This window comes from Mercenaria mercenaria, chromosome 1 (assembly GCF_021730395.1).
Source record: "Mercenaria mercenaria strain notata chromosome 1, MADL_Memer_1, whole genome shotgun sequence".
NCBI lineage: Eukaryota > Metazoa > Mollusca > Bivalvia > Venerida > Veneridae > Mercenaria > Mercenaria mercenaria.
In genome coordinates, this window is record NC_069361.1 from 31,889,869 (window position 1) to 31,910,432 (window position 20,564).

Consider the following 20,564-nt stretch of genomic DNA (forward strand, 5'->3'; position numbering starts at 1 on the left):
GAAACTTTTCCTTTTGCTGTCATGCAAAATGAACATCATCATTTTCAATAGACAAAAATCGGTCAAATGTACTGTTCTACAGACCACCTTGTACTGGTGTAAAAAACAAGAGCTGTCTGTAAGACAGCCAATGCTCGACTATTTGAAATATTGTCCCAGAAGCATGAAAATATTACCAAAATGTTAAATATCAAAAGAGTTTTAAGTCCAAAAGGGGACATAATTGGCCAAAATGCATGTCAGAGTTATGGGACTTGATGCTACCAACTAGTTTTATAACCCCGAAGGCACATGTGAAGTTTCAACTTAATATCTGCATTTGTTCTGCAGATAGTAACTTGCACGCAAAACTTTAACCAGAATTCTCTAAGTCCAAAAGAGGGCATAATTTGCCCATAATACATGTAAGAGTTATGGGACTTGACCCAGTGAGGTTGGTAATTGATCTAGAAAAAGAAAAAATAAGTTTCAAATCTATAAGCCTTTTAATAATAGCTGTATGTACTTGCACGCAAAACTTTAACCAGGATTTTCTAAGTCCGAAAGGGGGCATAATTTGGCCAAAATGCAGGTCAGAGTTATGGGACTTGATGCTATCAACTAGTTTTATAACCCCAAAGACACATGTGAAGTTTCAATTCAATATCTGCATTAATTTTGGAGATAGTAACTTGCATGTAAAATTTTAACCAGGATTTTCTAAGTCCAAAAGGGGGCATAATTTGCTTAAAATACATGTCAGAGTTATGGAACTTGACCCAGTGAAGTTGATAGTTGATCTAGAAAAAGAAAAAATAAGTTTCAAAGCTATCTGCCTTTATATGATAGCTGTATGTACTTGCATGCAAAACTTTAACCAAGGTGTGGCGCCAACGCCAGGGTGAGTACAATAACGAGACTATTCTTTGAGTAGTCGAAAAAAAAAAACAGGAAGTGAAACAGATTCATACCAAATGAACAATTTATTTATAGCACTTATCACATAATTTTCACCTGTATCCATTAAAGACATTAGTACAACTTATATATTTCTGACTGTTAATGGAAAACATGCAAAGTGTCCACCTTTACAAACTTAAAAATTTGAACACAATTCAAACTGTTTTCACAAAATAATCAGTGGGCTTCAGAAGTCCAGGTTGTCAAACCTTGAAATTCTCTAGTCACAAGGAAAACATGTAAAATTACTACAGTAAGATTTCAAATAATTGTTCTAATAACCTACAATACCTTGAAATGAAAAGAAAGAAATGAAATACAAAATGTGACCAAATTAGCATAAGTTCATAAATTTGTTTTGAATGTTTATGTTCACTTCTAAAGTACATCCCTCATCAAAGGATCTAAGATAGAAACAACAAACATGTATGTATTTTGCATTTGCAATCAGATCAGAACAAAACATTAATAAAGAAGTAAATTATTAAAAATAAACATTAAATTATAATGTAATATTGCTTCAGTGGAAAGTTATGGTAACTTTATGCAAATAAAGTAAATACTGAGGTAACATAGTCTTTCTAAATGTTATTCAATTTTAACTATTTTCATTAGACCTGATGTAGCCATCAAACAAGCTCTGAGATCTATCATATTTCTAACGTCAGTTTTCTGCAATGAACACCTTGATATTACCACAATCTACTCCACTCTGTACACTCTCCTGCATTTAATGCATTTCCTAAAACCATGCCCATTTCTGAGACTGAAGTTAATCTTCAATATCAATTGTTTGGCTATATCCTTCGTACGGTTATCCCCCACTTTCTTTGTCTTTGCAGTTTTACAATCACTACCTCTATCCCTTATTTCAAACCACACAACACAACCACCACTGCCTATACACATTTTTTCATGGCGATCATCCAATAAGGCTGGGCACCATAAAATTTTCTACTACCTCAAAAGTTTACAGTATTATCCTGGTGTAACTGTCTGTCTTCAATGTCCCAAAACTAGTGTACAATCAAGTTGGATCATCCGGATTAAGAAATAATCCGCACATAGCCTCCATCAACGCTCGTTGACAAGCCATCTTTGCATCATAACCACCAGCCTTGTCTGAGTCACTAGCTCCTCGTATATTCTGTAAGTATCTGTAAAAAAAAACATTTCCACTGTAATCATTGTGTAAACACTAATACAAAATTTCCAAAAGATCTGTTTGTGTATTATTGCTCATTTCCCAGCAGTTTCATACCACCTGATTGCATAAATGTTTTTTCTACATCTGTCTGTTTTTCATGTCACCCACTAGTTATCTTTAACGATAAAATTATTTTTTGTATCAGATGTGTACCCATTCATTAACATTTTTTTTAATTTACTGATTTAAAGATAAACATTTGACACTAAGAACCATTTTTGGTTGCGGGTTTATCCCGCTACCAAAGTTAAGTGTATTTCTGACAATCATGTAGCATCTTTATTTGATTCCAAATCACATCCAAAGGAATTTGTTCATGTGCTACACAAAGTAGTCCCATTCATGAACAATGCGGATGAATTATCAATGATCAAGCAGTTCTTATTCATCCTCTATCCATTCACATTGGCCATTTAGATTATATAAGATCTGTCAATGATTAGGTATTCCAGCCCATTGTTACATCACTGACTTCCAGCTGTTTATGTAAGGTCAGGCAGAGTTTATCTTTGATATGAGGCACGTTAGTATTTGTTTATTATACTTATATATTTATAAATTGGCATTTAAAATGAAAATAACTCTAGCAAAACCCGCAACCACCAGACATCTCAAGGTTTCTAGTACTGATATAACAAAATACAACTGCATAAATTTCTGGGACCTCAAAACATTTTCCCATTTCTTAGTTTCCCCATAAACTAAACCTCAAAAACTCTTTTAAGTACAGTACTTTTAAATTATTAACTCATTTCATCTTTAAACAATGGAATCCACGAATCCATATCCCCATAAAATTGTCACTGGTTAAAACCATGAAATTTCATGCCTACGAAATCAAAGACTTTAAAGTATTTTACAACAAAGTATACATGTATTACGTTTTGTATTATTTAAACAGTTCTGTTTAATATACTTGTAACGAAAAAAGAAACAACTACATGCCTTATACAGGTAAGTTTTTTCATTCTAAATTACCTTACTTATAGAAAATACTAGTTTATACTAACATAATGAAGAGTGGAAGTTGTGTGGTCTAGAGTATACACTGTAATACTGGCAATATTCCAACAGTAAAGTTACAAATCCATAGGAACAATTAACACCCAAGCAAGTAATGCTGATATACTGAGAAATTGTTTGATTTTTTAACATCAAATTTCATGTATTGATACAAATTAACGATTTTAGATTTCAATAATGGGAATTCTATATGCTTTTGGGATTTGATATTTTGGATCAAATTAATGCAAGCTCAAAATCCAAATTAGTCCCTTGCCAATAATGATTTCACAAAACTGTATTCTGGCAAAGAATTGGATAGTATATATCTGAGCAAAATAACAGTATCTCCCATAAAAGTGACAAAAATACTATTCAAACTGCACCTTTGTAGATAAAATACAAACCCTTTCTGTAGAACATCATCTTCTGATGGTGCTGTAGGGCCAAGTATTTCCAGCTCACATGGAGTGTATACAAATGCTTCTCCAACTTCAGAAGGAACAGGGATATTGCCTGCACCTTTACTGAACCCCTGTAATAAAACAACAAACTTGTAAATAATTCCTCTAATAATCTTCAGTTTACTATCACCACAAGTGAGTTGAAACATCTTTGTGTCTGCATTTTATTATATTTTTTTTGCTTAATACTAATACTTCTATTACCATCAGTTAATTCCTCTCTATTAAATTGAACTGGAAATCAAATGTATGGTCTATTAAAGTGTGTTAATATGTTTGAGGAATTATCTGTAATAAACAAAAATATTGTTCTGAATAAATAAGCAAACACTGATGGTCCTAAGACACTCTGAGGCACCAAATTTGGTGTCAGCCTTGTGATAATTCATGTAAGGATAATAAAGACAAAGTTTTCTGAAGATCCAGTGAGAAGAAGGCATTCAAAATTGTTCTGTTATTTTGAACAAACAAGCAATAATGCTTCTCACAAAGTTTAGTGAAGACCCAACAAACGAAAAGTCACAACTCATTCAAAGCAAAATGTTCATGACCTATTCTAGACATTGAAGCACTTACAATTTCACCTTGAACTGCAGAAAGTACAAAAGTAGAACTTACAAATTTAGCACCAGAAGAGAATGCTGTAGCAGCGGTCTTCTCAGTTTCCATCATAGTCTCATGCATACTGCTGGCATTGTGACCTGCTAGGATGGTTGAAGCAGGCAGATCCGAAAACATCTGAAATATATCTGTCATGTTAAGAACCATGCCTGCAGATGTATAGAACATTATCAAATTTTAAAGAGTAAGAACTGCCTACAAATTATTGAAAATCTTGAATAAACATCATCGAAAGTGTTATTTTTATTTACAGCTGTAAAGTGCAAGAAGTCTGTCATGTTTCCACAGTGGGACCTCTGGCACAATTCATTGATATTTTTAGATTTGTTGATGATATAATATTAATGTTTTTTCCTAACAGTGGTGCTGTATGGAACACATTAGTCAAGGAGCCTTCATGGCCAAGTGGTTGAGGTTGCTGACTTTGAACTGTTTGCCACTCACTGCTGTGGGCTCAAAACTTTGCTTAATGTGTAGAATTCCTTCATGTGAGGAAGATATCCAGCTGACTTATGGACAGTAAGTAGTTCTACCAAAGTGTCTGCCTATGCCAGAAATAATGCTTGGAGCAGCACCTTGGGTCTTCCTCCACCATCAAAAGCTGGAATGTCGCTATGACCTATAACAGTGTTAGTGTAGTCAAACCAAACAAACAAATATCATCTTAGTCAAACATGATTTTTCTCAAAAAGGTGTGTTTTCATTTCAAAATGGACACTATCATTTAAACTGAATGGTTACCTTGCTTTTCTTAGTTGCAATGTTAATTGCAAGGTTGATGAAAAATAAATCTATGTCTGACAGTGTAACTGCTAAGTCACATATCATACCTACAGACATGTGTACTGATTTCAAAGGGAACTTTTTTCTTTTGCAACACATACCAGTTCATCAATAAGAGCTTCTTTATTCTTTTTCTTCTTATTTTTCTCTTTCATAACTTCCATCAGATCTAGTTCATGTCTAAGTTTTGATTCTTTTTCTTCCTCGGCTATAAGCATTTCCAAATATTCTTCATCCTTGCTCTGAAAAAATAAGGAAACTAGAAAATTCCACTGGAACCCTGGCAGAAGAACAAGGTAAACTAAAAAGTAACAATGAACTTAAACTATGTGAACTATATTCTCTTCAAAAATTCCTTTCCTTATGTACTTATACAGTATACATCATGTGTGATCAATCCATTTTAAAGTGATTTAAGAACAACAATACTATTTGTGAACAGAAGCCACTGTTAACACAAATTATGTATATATTCACCCAGTAAGTGATGTGATACAATAGAAAATGCATCAAACAAAACTTAATATGTTCTCTGCACAGTCATTTTGGGTTGTTGTGACAGCAATTAGTGCTAGGTGATATAACTTTTCAGATGCAGGTTTTGAAACAAGGAAACCAGTAGAATGGGCGGAGTTTTAAGCACTATACAATGCAGTACATGTAGTAGTGTTATTCTTTTACAGGGCCTCAGAAAGTTCAAGCCACTTTTCCAGAGAAACTGCAAAACTGAAGCTGAACTGCTGAAATTTAGCCACATTTTAATAAAATTCTTGTTGCCACTTTCAAAACCTGTAACCAGTTCTTTGAATTTGTAGCATTTGGCTACACTGTTGACTGGCAGAGGAGACCCTGTTTTTAGATTAAGAATTCAAAATGTATCACTAATACATGTAAATAAAAAATGTATATTAATAACTTACAAGTTTTGATCTATTTTTCTGTATAATATCTTTATTCTCCTTTTTGTACTGTTCCACCATCTTCTTTGTACTTTCTACATCAATATTGTTTGCAAGATTATATACTGTGAAAAAACAACAACAAAGAACAATAATGCAGCATTTATAATATACATACATTACTGATTCATTGATCTAAATAACAAATAGTAAGCCATTGCAAAGCTTTTGAAATATTGCAAACTAGAAATGTGTCCATGGGACACAGATGCCCCCACTACATGACAAAGGACACAAATTTTTTCCTAGGTCAGGGGCCATAACTCCTACAATACTGAATGAATCCGGACGCGAAACCCCAGGTGCACAACCACAAATGCTCACCAACATTCCTTTAAACTTTGGTGGCTCTAGGTCAAATACTTTTGGAGCTACACGCTAAACAACATTAAAATGACCAATTTTTAACTAAGCCAGGGGCCATAACTCCTACATGACTGAATGAATCCAGACGCGAAACCCCAGGTGCACAACTGCACATGCTGACCAACTTTCCTTTAAACTTTGGTGACTCTAGGTCAAATACTTTTGGAGCAACGCGCAACACAACATTAAAATGATCAATTTTTAAATAAGTCAGGGGCCATAACTCCTAAACAACTGAGTGAATCTGGACGCGAAACCCCAGGTGCACATGCTGACCGACATTCCTGTAAACTTTGGTGACTCTAGGTCAAATACTTTTGGAGCTACACGCGACACAACATTAAAATGACCAATATTTTACTAAGTCAGGGGCCATAACTACTACAGAACTGAATGAATCCGGACGTAAAACCCAAGGTGCACAATTACACATGCTGACCAACATTCCTGTAAAGTTTTGTGACCCTACGTCAAATACTTTTGGAGCTACGCTCGACACAACATTCTCGGAACGACGGACGGACAGACGGACAAGGGCAAATCTATATGCCTCCCCCCCAAAAGTGGGGGCATAAAAATTTACATTCTTCTTGCATTTTTAACAATATCCAACTTTATTTTCATCCACTTTATCACTTTTAGTGTCATAGATATATTCTATGCCAAACTTGGTGGAAATGAACATGTGGAAAAATTACACCCAAACTGTGGGCGAGTAGCTTCAATATTCACATGGGACTTATTTTCCTGGATTTTGTTGTTGCATCAACCCATGAAATTAAATCCCAACAAACAAGCTTGTTTTATTCTGTTAAGAGGAAATACAAAAATTCATATCACACAGAAATAGTCATTTTGGGCAAAACCAGATTTAATACCAATGAAAATAAATTATTTCACAGTATACTGAAGTAAATATCCATGCTAAGCATATGTAATGAACATTAACATTACATATGTTCATGTGTAAAGAAATGTACATCATAACTTACTTATAGTTTCAAGTTGCTCAAGATAGTCATTATATTCTCTTAGAGTTGAAAAGTCCTCTTCTTTCTTGTTGAAACTGAAATATAGAAGGATATTTAACTGTGTGACAATGGACATCATTCTCATGGCATTAGTATATTTAATATCCGAGAGCTCATGCTGTCGGTCACCACAATTGCCGTTTGTGATAATTTTACATATATGGCAAAATATTTTTTAACTGGCCACTGATATTGGCGATAGTTTCAACAGCTGCATCAGTAATCCTGCCAAGTAACCAAGGTAAAAAAGCCAGATAGTCTTGTCAGCCAAGTGTACAAAATCTGTAAAGCAGACAGCTACCCTCTGTATTCCAAACAAGGACTACTGTGCTCATGCTAATTATGCAGACAACATTTAAATTAATTAGGACAAAACGTCTTCAGTAGCCATGTAAATAATGACTTTAGTACTAATTTTCTTCTACTCCACATTATGCAGACAACAACAATTGTCATTTTATTCTGTTCTAGGTTTCTGTTTCACTTTCAGAAATGAACAAGTGAGGAAAAAATCTTCAGACCACTTGTAGCTTGTTTGTAAAAAGACTTCTTTAAATGTTTTAAAATTAGATTCAATAAGAATTAAAATAAATTGAAAACAAGCCGCAGTACTCTTTCATAATCTTTTTCCTGATATCAACTTCTTTTTCCACAAAAGCATCTTCAAATAATTGCAAACGAAAATTGTTTCTTCTCAGTGATGTTCCACATTCAGGGCAAGTTCCTGAACCCTTGATGAATAACAGGTCAACGCAACTTTCACATCTGAAAAGAAACAAAAAACATAAAAAGTATATGGGAACCAATTACGAAAGAATATCACAGTCATGCATTTTAAACAAAACCGACAGAAAATTTATAAATTTTGAGAACATCGGATACATAACAAAAACTGCATGTATAACTGCAATACAAAATAAGATTTAGATATTTGACATTTGCTAAAGCTTGTTTAAAAAAAACTCCAACAGATTTTTTATCTATTATATAGTCTGGATGAAGGATTACTGCCCCTTTTTGTAAAAATATTTATCTTATCATTCTAGTACTGTCAAGTAAAAACAAGAGGGCCATGATGGCCCTATATCACTCACCTGAGTAGAGTTGCTTGCTTGAACAAATTTCTTAGCTAAAGCTTTAAGATCTAGGCCTTCTGGTTTATTTCTAGCAAATTTATGAAGATTTCCCTATGCACAATCAAGTAACCCTGGGGCTGGGTCAATTTGACCCTGTGGGGTCAAGATTTGAACAAATTTTGTAGAGGTCCTCTAGACAATGCTACATGTCAAAATATCTAAGCTCCAGGCCTTCTGGGCATTTTTTTTTAGAAAATTTTGAAGATTTTTCTATGTACAATCAAGTAACCCCATGGGGCGGAGCCAATTTGACCCCAGGGGTCATGATTTCAATAAATTTTGTAGAAGTCTACTAGGCAATGCTACATGTCAAATATCTAAGATCTAGGCCTTCTACCGTAGATACCCATGTATAATGCGCAGTTTTTTGACCCTCGGGACCACCCCCGAATCGTGGGTGCGCATAATACACAGGTATAGACAATTTTCCAACTTCAAAACAAGTCTGTTACCGATGTTCGCCATTTTTTTTTTTTTTTTTTTTTTTTTTTCCCCAGGATTTTGGACTAAGATCGGGGGTGCGCATTATACACGGGTGCGCATTATACACGGGTATCTACGGTATGTAAAATCAAGTGACCCCTGGGGCGGGGTCAATTTGACCCCGGGGTCATGATTTGAACAAACTTGGTAGAGGTCCACTAGGCAATGCTTCACACCAAATATCTAAGCTCTAGAGGGCTTCTGGTTTTTGAGAAGAAGATTTTTAAAGTTTTTCCTTTCGGTTGCCATGGCAACCAGAGTTCTCAATGGAATTCAATTCTTTGAACAATTTTGAAAGGGGGCCACCCAAGGATCATTCCTGTGAAGTTTGGTGTAATTCTGCCCAGTGGTTTTCAAGAAGAAGATTTTTTTACAAATTGTTGACGCACAACGCACGACAGACGACGGACATCAAGCGGTCACAATAGCTCACCTTGTCACTTCGTGACAGATGAGCTAAAAAGTGAGTGTGTAAATGGTGGCAGGAAACACCACAGAACAAAATATCAAGTATACTTGATTTAATTGCCAGTTCTGTTTGTTTCAGGCCAAAATTCAAAACCAGGCTGCCTCCAAAATATTTCCATGTCCAGGCACACAGGCTTTAAATGTACCATATTGGATTTTCCATGTATTTTCAATATATTGTGATTTTATTGTCAGTCCGGCACAACAAAACGGAACAAAAACATCGATTAAAGTATGTGTCTCAGCCCAGCATTGGTTAAATCAAAGAGTTATAAAAATAAATAGATCAGCAACTTGAAACTTGAAAGGCATATAGAGAAAATCTCGCAAACATGTGGCAACTGAATGAGATCTCGTTTTACTGGTGTATGAAACAGACAGAAGAAGGATAAAAATTTGTGTCATGAAAAACTTTCTATCAGATCCTTTGTTTATAATGATTATGGTGTTTTTTTTTTAATGTTATTAATATTTTCTACATGGGGAAGGAATGAATTTATGATTGGAAGTCTGAGAAATCAACAGTTGTAGTTTGAAAATTGGACCCGATTCAGTTTATTACGTGCCGGCCCAGGCCCAGATCCAGAAATATTTGACTAAGAGGCGCATAGCACCGAGAGCAGGTAGGTACGCGAGCGGGGAAGAAGGGACTTCTACCCATGTTAGTGGTGTCAGGGATGTCTCGCCCTGCAAAGTTTTGAAATACAGGTATGAAATGGTGGCCTCAGGGGCATTTACTGGGTACTCCCCTCATTTTAGTGGGGTCAGGTATGAAATGGTGACCTCTGGTGCATTTTTAAGTCTAAATTTGTAGTTAATGGAGGGGTTACTCCTCACTTGATGGGAGGGGGTCAGGGGGCTCTCTTCCTGGGAATTTTTTAATTTCAGGTATGAAATGGTGATATCTGATGCATTTTTAAGTCTAAATTTGTAGGTAACGGTGGAGTTACTCCCTGCTTGATGGGAGGAGGGGTCAGGGGGCTCCTGGATCTGGGCCTGCCAGCCGTATCACCAGTGTTATCTGTTGATTTGATCACCAGTGATCAAGTCAGCAAATGCTTCAATAAGGTAACAAGGTGAAAAGAGCTTACGCAAGATCGTCTCCTGTTGCCATTCTGAGTATTTTATACTTCTTTGGTTAAATTCACTAGCCATTACTAACAAGTATAACTAAATATTTAAATTAAGGCCACTTACAAAGTTCTGTCAGTTGCATCTGCTACATGCAATATATATTTACTTTTTTATTTTCCCCTCAGTATTTCGATTGCATTCTCTGCCATTGAACAGACTTCCTTCCGTATTTTGGAAGGAAGTGGCTATTCTTACGGCCCATTAGGAATAGCCTCGCAGGCTATTCTTACGGCTCTCCCGTAAGAATAGCGAAAAGTCCGCAAGTGGTTTTTCCTACGGCAGTTTTGTATTACAATTATGAATACATTGTACTGAAGTCATTCAACTGATGTATTTTCAACCGATTTAGTCGTAGTGTTACAAAAAAAATGCCAAGTCTGAATTGATGCAGACATGTCATGCTGATATGTGACAAACGTCAAGTATAAAACTAAATTTAAAGTACAATAAACATGTTAAAAGTGATAAGAGATTTGTACTGATGTGGAAAAAATCCACGTATATACACAAAACATTGATCAATAATATATAATAACTGGTTTATTTGAAAACACTTGGTAAATATTTTTAGTGTTTCAGTATTAATAACGTATGTATTTACATCTACATTATCTGCATTATTTCCCATTTATTTAGAAGACAAATTTCAGTTAAATAATTATTTTACACTGAAGATAAATTCATTGTATAATTTCCGATTTATTTAGAAGACAAATTTCAGTTAACTAATTATTTTACACTGAAGATAAATTTGTTGTATTAAAATTGTTTGTTTATGTTACAAATGGAAGTTATCATAATTCGTACGGGAGAGCCGTAGGAATAGACATCTGCTGGCTTGTCGCTATTCTTACAGGAGAGCCGTAAGAATAGCCTGCAAGGCTATTCCTACGGGATCGTAAGAATAGCCACTTCCATTTTTGGACCGTGATTTCTGATTAGCCAATAGCGACACAGCTCCAACAGAACCATATAACATTTCATACAGGATTTCTCAGGTATCACCATATCGCTTTCAATTGCAGAGAATGCAATCAAAAGACCGAGGGGAAATAAAAATGTAAGTATCCCGTGAAGCAGATAAAACTGGCAGTTGTAAGTGGTCTTATTGTACGTAGTTATACTTGTTAGTAATGGCCACTGAATTTGACCTGTGCTTGCCCGACAGTCATATCTTATTGATGTTTTTTGTACTGTTTCGTTTTGCTGCATTTTTATCTACCTGGGACTTATAGGAGGAAGGCACTTGTTTCCTGTAGGGCTGGATCAATATACCTGTATATCGATATGAATTGAATATTCATGTTTACACCGATACGCGTATCGGCTTTCTTCGTGTACCTATTTATTCAGTGACACCCTTTTTAACACAAAATAAAATCAAATTTGTTCATTTTTATCACTTTACAATAAAATATTCAGAGAAATTAAAAGAAAAGTACAATTTTGTAACCTCGGGCCACCATTACATCCCAAAACAGTCATTGCGTAAACCATTTTTTGTTTTGACAGCTAAGTTCAATGACATCCGCCGACAAGCATGACGTCTCATGTAAATCAAGCACGTGATTTAAGGAAATCTTGCTTTTCATTGGCATATTTTTATTCTCGCACTGACTGGAAATTACCCGCTAAAATGAAATGAAATCCATATGTAACGCTGGTAGGTTTCCATTTTGGGCAAACCTGCTACGTAATTTCAGTTGCGGGGAATTCCATTTACACGGATGTTGTTACCGCGAGTGTTGCTGTTTTAATTTTAGCAATCTTAATAATTAAAGAAATAAGTAACAAGAGCGCCGCCAAGCGGGGCAATATACGCCTGAAGGGTTACATCAGAGGATGGGAGCAAAATTTAAAGAACTTGACTGTTGAAGCCCAAAGGACTGGAACAACAAAAAGAAGAAAATCCAAAAAAATTCTTACCAGGTAAAGTTATCTCAAAATACATCTACAAATTGGAGGTACATCCATGTTGTACCACAGAAAAGTGGTCTCAGTTCAGGGTTCAAATTTAGACAAGCATACAAGCTAAATGCTAGTGGAACTTGAAAATAGCTAGTGGGCTTGGAATGTACTAGCTAATTTCAGCTAGTCAATAATATACCAAGCAAATATCTTCAAAGCTTGAATAAAGTCTGTTCTGCAGTTAAACATTTTTCTGCATGAAAGGAATATTATCACTGTCTAACAAAACTCTGATATAATGCATGATTGCAGCTTGCATCAAGTTAACATGGAAGGATTTGACTTTAGCTTGTAAGTGGACAAAAATGGCACTAGCTATTTTTTAAAGCTAATAGAATTTTTTTTGTGACTGGCTACTTACAGAGATTAATCAGTAGGTTTTGGCCAGTAAAATGTTAATAAAGTAATTAAAGTAATTAAATATTATTGTTTAATATTAGCCGGTATCTTTTCATTTTAGCTAGTGAACAAAAAGGGCACTAGCTACTTTTAGCTAATAGAAAATGTTGCTAAATTTGACCCCTGCAGTTTTTCCCTATGGCAAATAATAAAAAAGTTTCAAAATAAGCTATTTATAGTAACAAACAAGAGCTGTCTCCGTAGGATGACACATGCCCCCGATGGCACTTTGAATGAATAGTTATGGCCGATGTTAGAGTTTAGGACCTTTGACCTACGGAGCTGAGTCTTGCGCGCGACACATCGTCTTACTGTGTCACACATTCATGCATAGTTATTTTAAAATCCACGCATGAATGACAAAGATATGGACCGGACATGCCCATCAATGCACTATCATGAAAAATGATCTTTAACGTCTAAGTGTGACCTTGACCTTTGAGCTACGAACTTGGGTCTTGTGCATGACACGTTGTCTTACTGTGGTACACATTTATGCCATGTTATTTGAAAATCCATCCATCGATGACAAAGATATGGACCGGACACACCCATCAATGCACTATCCTTTAACGTCTAAGTGTGACCTTGACCTTTGAGCTACGTACCTGGGTCTTGCGCACTGCATGTTGTCTTACTGTGGTACACATTCATGCCAAGTTATTTGAAAATCCATCCATCGATGACAAAGATATGGACCGGACACGCCCATCAATGCACTATCCTTTATCGTCTAAGTGTGACCTTGACCTTTGAGCTACGGACCTGGGTCTTGCGCACTGCACGTCGTCTTACTGTGGTACACATTCATGCCAAGTTATTTGAAAATCCATCCATCGATGACAAAGATATGGACCGGACACGCCCATCAATGCGCTATCCTTTAACGTCTAAGTGTGACCTTGACCTCTGAGCTACGGACCTGGGTCTTGCGCACTGCACGTCGTCTTACTGTGGTACACATTCATGCCAAGTTATTTGAAAATCCATCCATCGATGACAAAGATATGGACCGGAAACGAAAATTGCGGACAGACCGACAGACTGACAGACGGTTTAAAAACTATATGCCTCCCTTCCGGGGCATAAAAAGGGAAGTAATACAAAAAAAAATTATTGTAAGAGAACAAAAACGGGATCTGCCAAATAAAAACAAGAGCATTGCAATGCAGAGCAATATACACAAAGCAAAGTCATATATGACCTTTGACCCCCAAGTGTGTCCTTGACCTTGAAGCGAGTCATCTAAAACATACACTCTGCATGTCGCCTCAGTATGGTGAACATTTGTGCCAAGTTTCTTTGAAATCCTCCAAGCAGTTCAAGAGTTACAGAGCGGACACAGCAAAGTCATATATGACCTTTCACTCCTAAGTGTGACCTTGACCTTGAAGCTAGTCACCTGAAACATGCGCTCTGCACGTCGTCTCAGTGTGGTGAACATTTGTGCCAAGTTTCTTTGAAATCCTTCAAGGGGTTCAAGAGTTACAGAGCAGACACGAAATTGCTAACGGACAGACGGACAGTCATAACATAATACGTCCCTTCGGGTGTATAAAAACAAATCAAACTTAAAGATATGGTATACTAATCAGGACCCGCTCTGCCATTAGCCATTGTAGCCAATGGCTAACAAAATGCCACTTTGGCTACAAATTTTTCAATTTGGCTACAACCTTGATGGTCCATTTTGCAGTTTTAAACATATTTTTGTATGATCTTAACAGTTGTTTCTTTATTCGGCTACAGCCAATTATTCACCAGGGCTGGCCCTGCTAATAAAGGCCTTGCATAAGTGTTAAGTTCTCAGTCGAAATTTACAATTTTAAGCAGAAATATATGCATTTTCCCGATGTATAGTTTTGACATATAGACTGATACATGTATTAGATAAAAAGATCGTGCCTTAACGTTTCTTTAACAATTTAAATTTTATAGGAGCCTACACAACTAGACATTTTCAGTTTCAGTTTCTCATGGTCATGTTACCCGAAACAAGAAATTCGTTTGGACCCCTCATGTTGTAGCTTTAAAGTTACGGATCCTACTAGATGTTGTATTGAATTGTCAATATGTATCGTGTATTGATCCTTCTTTATTGCAATACGTACTGTATCGAATTTTTCCATTCAATACACAGCCCTAGTTTTCTGATATATATTTCATGAACAGGAAGGTCTAGAGACCTTGGGTTGGTCTCATTTTGTAACTAAATACATGCGTGAAATTGTGATAGACAGTCTGTGTAATTTTCTGGAGAATTTATTTCATAACGGCTTGGGAAATGAATCCACTGCTCACAGGCTATGTGGTGTGTGTGTGTGTGTTTGGGTTTAACGTCTTTTTCAACAATTTTTCAGACATATTAACGACGGTGTCTACTTGTAGCAGTGAGCACAATCCCCAACTTTATAGTGCTGCCTCACTGGAATATCACACCGTAGACACGTGGCATGATACCCTACCCAGTCACATTATACTGACACTGGGCTGACCAGTCCTAGCACTATCCCCTTAATGCTGAGCGCCAAGCGAGGAAGCTGCTAGTACCATTTTTTAAAGTCTTTGGTATGACGTGACTGGGGATCAAACCTACAACCTACCGTGGTTGCTCTACCACTAGGCTATCGAGGCTGTATAGAATCTCTTGATTCTGGCTTTGTGTAGATGGTATATATCATTTGAAAGGGGCTCATATTTCCCCACATATTTTTCATTCAGTATTGATTTAGGATGAAAACAGAGGTTTTATGATAAAAGTTTTATCTGTCTGGTCCTTTTTTTTTTTTTTTCATCCCAGGTCCGATAGACCTACTCATTCCTATAATACAGACGACTGTTGCTGATATTCAGTGATAGCTGTATCTGCATTTTCAAACAGTTTATTTGAAATTGGTGTTGGTTGTTCTATAATCTGGTTTACACAAATGACAATCATATCTTAATCAATATTATATACCGGAATACAACATATGGAGCACTTTTAGAATCTGTCCGTAGGTAAAATCTGCATAATTTGCAATATCCAGTACCTGTATGGTTTAAATAAAGGTTAGGCTTTTTTAACTAGTTTGTATATTTCATAATTGGGGAGCTGCTGCCCCCCACACCCCCGCATTTTCTAAACCTGGCGAGGAAAATATATCTATGCTACCATATCGATAAATAAAAGAATGCCCAAATAACAAGAATAGCTACGGACAGATTCTAAAGTCTAGCCCAACAGATATCCGAATTCTAGTACACTTTACTAAATCAAAATTACGATATTTACAGCGAATGACCACATATGTTAACCAGCAACTTCAACGACGGGTTTCTATATTTTGTAGTTTTGCATCTCGGACAACCTTGGTCGTCCATTATTGACTAAATGCCTAAAAAAATGACAAGAAACACATTCGCTTGGATCAGCTGAACATAATGTAACCCAAAGGAATTTGAAAGCGCGTAAAGTATGATTTCTACATCTACAGGTTACTCCCCAACAATCAACAAAGATTATGACTGGGAGGTGCTAGTCAGGGAAACAGTGTTAGTCTAAAATAAAATAGTTAAGTGCATTGGTTAAAAGATAATAAGATAAAAGGAGAGTGCAAAGTTAAAGTTAAAACGGAGGTAATGCACTAGAGGTTGACCGTCGCCAGTCTCTCTGTAAAGATATTGAGGCTGTGACTAGCTTGGATGTGACCTGGGAGAGTATTCCAGTAGCGGATAGCTCTAGGAAAGAAAGAGTTGAGATGGTACTGTGTTCGAGACTGGGGTATGAGGAAATTCAGGTTTCTAGTGTGATCATGATCGACAAAAACTAACTGGTGTTGTATTTTGTAGAGGAATATTACTGAGTTATAGACCCTTTTTGGTATAATGTTTCCCAATGTAGTTCTTCTAACATCTGAGTAACACTGCTCGTAAAGTCATAAGTGTTACAGACGTACCTGGCCGCAGCTCTCTGTACACTTTCTACCTTATTGGCAAGATGTTTCTGTCAGGGGTGCCAAACAATTGAACAATATTCCACCTGGGGTCTAACGTAAGTTGTGTAGGCAGCCTCCTTAACCTTTTTGTTTGTTGTTTTGATGTTACGTTTAATAAATCTAAGTGAATTGTTTGCTTTGGATTTTATGTTATCTATATGCTGTGACCAGTTTAAATCTTTTGAAATGGTAACCCCAAGGTATTTTGCCGAGTCAGTTGCTTTAAGTATTGTGTTATGCAAGGTATAAGGGAATATTAATGGTTGTTTTTTCCTAGTAATTCGAATGACCTCACACTTGTCAGGATTAAACTCCATAGCCCAGTCTCGTTCCCAGTCTTCTAGTTTGTAAAGGTCATTTTGTAGGGTCTGTGCGTCGGTCTGTGTGCTGATTGTTAAGTAAACTATAGTATCATCAGCAAATAGGCGGGCCTTACTCTTGATGGATTCAGGAAGATCATTAATGTATGTAAGGAAGAGACAAGGACCAATAACCGAGCCCTGTGGGACACCTGATAGTACTGGGAGTTCCTCAGATAAGTGACCATCAACCGTTACTCTTTGAGAGCGGTTGTGTAGAAATGACCTAATCCAATTGACAGTTTCTGAGTTAACACCATATCTGTGAAGTTTATGGATAAGCTTGTGGTGGTCTACTTTGTCGAAGGCTTTTGAAAAATCCATGACTATCACGTCTGTTTGTTGACCTTTTTCTAAGCTATCAAATACTTCTTGTGTAAAGCTGACTAGCTGTGTCTCACAGCTGCGTTTTGACCTAAATCCATGTTGGAAGGGACTTAGAATGTTATTGCTATCAAAGTAGTTCATCAAGCTGGAGACTGTTGTATGTTCCATGAGTTTGGAAGCAATACAGGTCAGTGAAATAGGCCTGTAATTGCTGGGCTTTGACTTTGGGCCTTTCTTATAGAAAGGGGCTACTGTTGCTTTTTTCAAATCCTGAGGGACAATACCAGTGCGAAGAGAAAAATTGAAAATTTCGCAAAGGATGGGAGCAATTTCAGAGTGCAATTCTTTGAGGACTCTTGGTGAAATTTTATCAGGGTCATTTGCTTTATTTGGCGGCAGACCACATAGTAACTTATCTATACCTTCAACAGAAATAGTAATTGGGGGCATGTGACCTTTTGGTAGGTTTACCAGACTTATACAAAGCTGTTTCAATGATAGAGGTTGTGGATACTGGATTTAATGATTTCAATAATGGGTCACATGTTAGGTCTGGCTACCATAATTTCACTAACACTTTTTTTATTTTCTGATGGACTCGTAACATCATGATAAACATCTTTGATGCTAAATTTTTTAGCTAGTCACATGTGTTTCGCATAAAGCTAAAGTTCTACGGTCCAACGGACCGATCTGTTTATTTCAAAATACAAGATTCAACTTCAACATCCACTGTCGAACAATCGTCTAGCGATTATAACTGACAGGCGCTGTCAGGAAAACGTGTTTTAATAAAAATGTTATGTGCAAAGTTAAAAAGATAAAAGACCCAAAGTATAGGGTTAAAATCAGCGGATTATAGTATTTAGAAAGACTGCGAGTCCAGTCCGCTGAAAAATGTCTGCAAAAAGGGACTTGACTGGATATATGTTGGTAAACTGTTCTGGGGGAAAAGGAATTTGCATGGTACAATGTTTTGGACTGTGGAATCAAGAAGTTTAAAGTTTGTGTCTGTGTGAGATGATGATGGTCTACTGCCACTAATTCATATCTTGTCACAACAGCGGGTGTTAAGTGCTGTGTGACGGCCGGAAAAAGTCGCCCCGACTTCATCTCAGTGTTGTTATATTTTCTGGTCCTTCGGGATCATTGATTTCAACTCATTTAGATTTGAAAATTGAATACTGCTTAAGCCGGTGCTAGGGGGCGTGGGCAGTGTTGCATTTTCCATTACTGCTCATGAACAGACTCAATCAAACAGAGTCTGCAATTTTCACAGTTTACATTGTTCTCGGTGCTTCCGAGGGATCTACTTTCCAGATTATATTTACTTCACAACAGCGGGTGTTAAGTGCTGTGTGGCGGCCGTAAAAATGCGCGCCGACTTCATCTCAGTGTCGTTATATTTTCTGGTCCTTCGAGATTATTGATTTCAACTCATTTTTATTTGAAAATTGCATACTGCTTACGCCGGCGCTAGGGGGCGTGGGCAGTGTTGCATTTTCCATTATTGCTCATGAAAGACTCAATCAAACCGAGTCTGCAATTTTCACCGTTTGCATTGTTCTCGGTGCTTCCGAGGGATCTACTTCCCAGATTATACTTAATTTATAGAACATAACCAGGGAAGAATGATTTCTTCTTTTTTTCTAGGGTCTTCCAATTTAGTTCTGATAACATATCTGAGACGCTACTGGTATACTGGTAGTCATTAAAAACATAGCGGGCTGCAGAGCTTTTTACCCTTTTTACCTTATAAGTGAGATATTTTTGCCAGGGGTGCCAGACTGTGGAACAGTACTCGACCTGGGTGCGGACATAGGTTTTATAGACCATTTCTTTAACATGTTTTTTTGGTAGTCCTTACATTCCTTTTGATGAAGTGAAGGGTATTACTGGCCTTGGGTGTTATGTTATATATGTGATTTGATCAAGTCAAGTTATTATTTAGGGTAACACCGAGATATTTTGCATGGTCAGTGGGCTGAAGTTTGACGTTATGTAGGGTGTAGAACTTCACATTTATCGCGATTAAATTCCATTGACCATTCTTTTTCCCATTTTTCTAAACATTAGAGACCTTGTTGTAAGCTTTCTGCGGAGGATTTAGATTTGATTGTAAGTAGACAATTGTGTCATCAGCAAGGAGACGGGCTCGACTTTTGATACTATTGGGCAAGTCATTAATGTAGGCGAGAAATAGACATGGGCCAAGGACTGAGCCCTTGGGGACCCCTGATAGGACAGGTAACCTTTCAGAGACTTTACCCTCAACAAGGACTTGCTGAGATCTGTTTCTGAGAAATGACTTAACCCATGTGGTGACCCTATTATTGATACCCGGGTATTTGAGTTTGTGAATTAATTTATGGTGATCTACTTTGTCGAAGGCTTTACTATAATCCATTATGATTACATCAGTTTGTTGACTTTTTCCAGTTTATCGCTATTTTTTGGGGTAAGACCTATGAGTCGGGTCTCACAACTATGCTTTGGCCTGAAAAACAAAGACAAATTTCAAACAGGGAATGCCACGTACCAAAATCGCAGCCTCCCCAAAACGAAACCCTCAGCACGCAAACGTACACATCACAAAAACCATGTTGTTGTGGGCTAAGGACATTGTTGTTGTCAAAGTATGATATTATGTTGGAGACTAGTATATGTTCCAATAATTTGGATGCTATACTAGTCGAGGAGATGGGCCTATAATTACTGGGTTTAGATTTCTGACTTTTTTTGAAAACTGGTGGTATGACCGCATGTTTCCAGTCGTTCGGAATAATGCCAGTTTCAAGTGACCATTGGAAGATGCCCGTTAGTAGAGAGTCAATTTCATTATGTAGTTCTTTTAGTAACCTAGGTGAGATTTCATCTGGCCCAGTTGCCTTATGAGGGTTTAAACCTAGTAGTAGTTTGTCTACACCTTCGACACTTATAG

The 20,564-nt window shown here is 36.8% G+C and overlaps 1 protein-coding gene across 1 annotated transcript; it reads right to left on the reverse strand.

The window, feature by feature from the left end:
* Positions 1–934: 934 nt before the first annotated feature.
* Positions 935–16,404, reverse strand: LOC128557058 (CDK-activating kinase assembly factor MAT1-like). The gene is made up of 8 exons (XM_053543612.1): positions 16,235–16,404; positions 7,985–8,137; positions 7,334–7,407; positions 5,937–6,040; positions 5,118–5,258; positions 4,231–4,350; positions 3,556–3,683; positions 935–2,096 (listed from the first exon to the last, which is right to left on the reverse strand). Exons 1-8 carry the CDS (start codon positions 16,321–16,323, stop codon positions 1,967–1,969), a joined length of 939 nt encoding a protein of 312 aa, XP_053399587.1. The 5' UTR covers positions 16,324–16,404; the 3' UTR covers positions 935–1,966.
* Between the last annotated feature and the right edge of the window lie 4,160 nt (positions 16,405–20,564).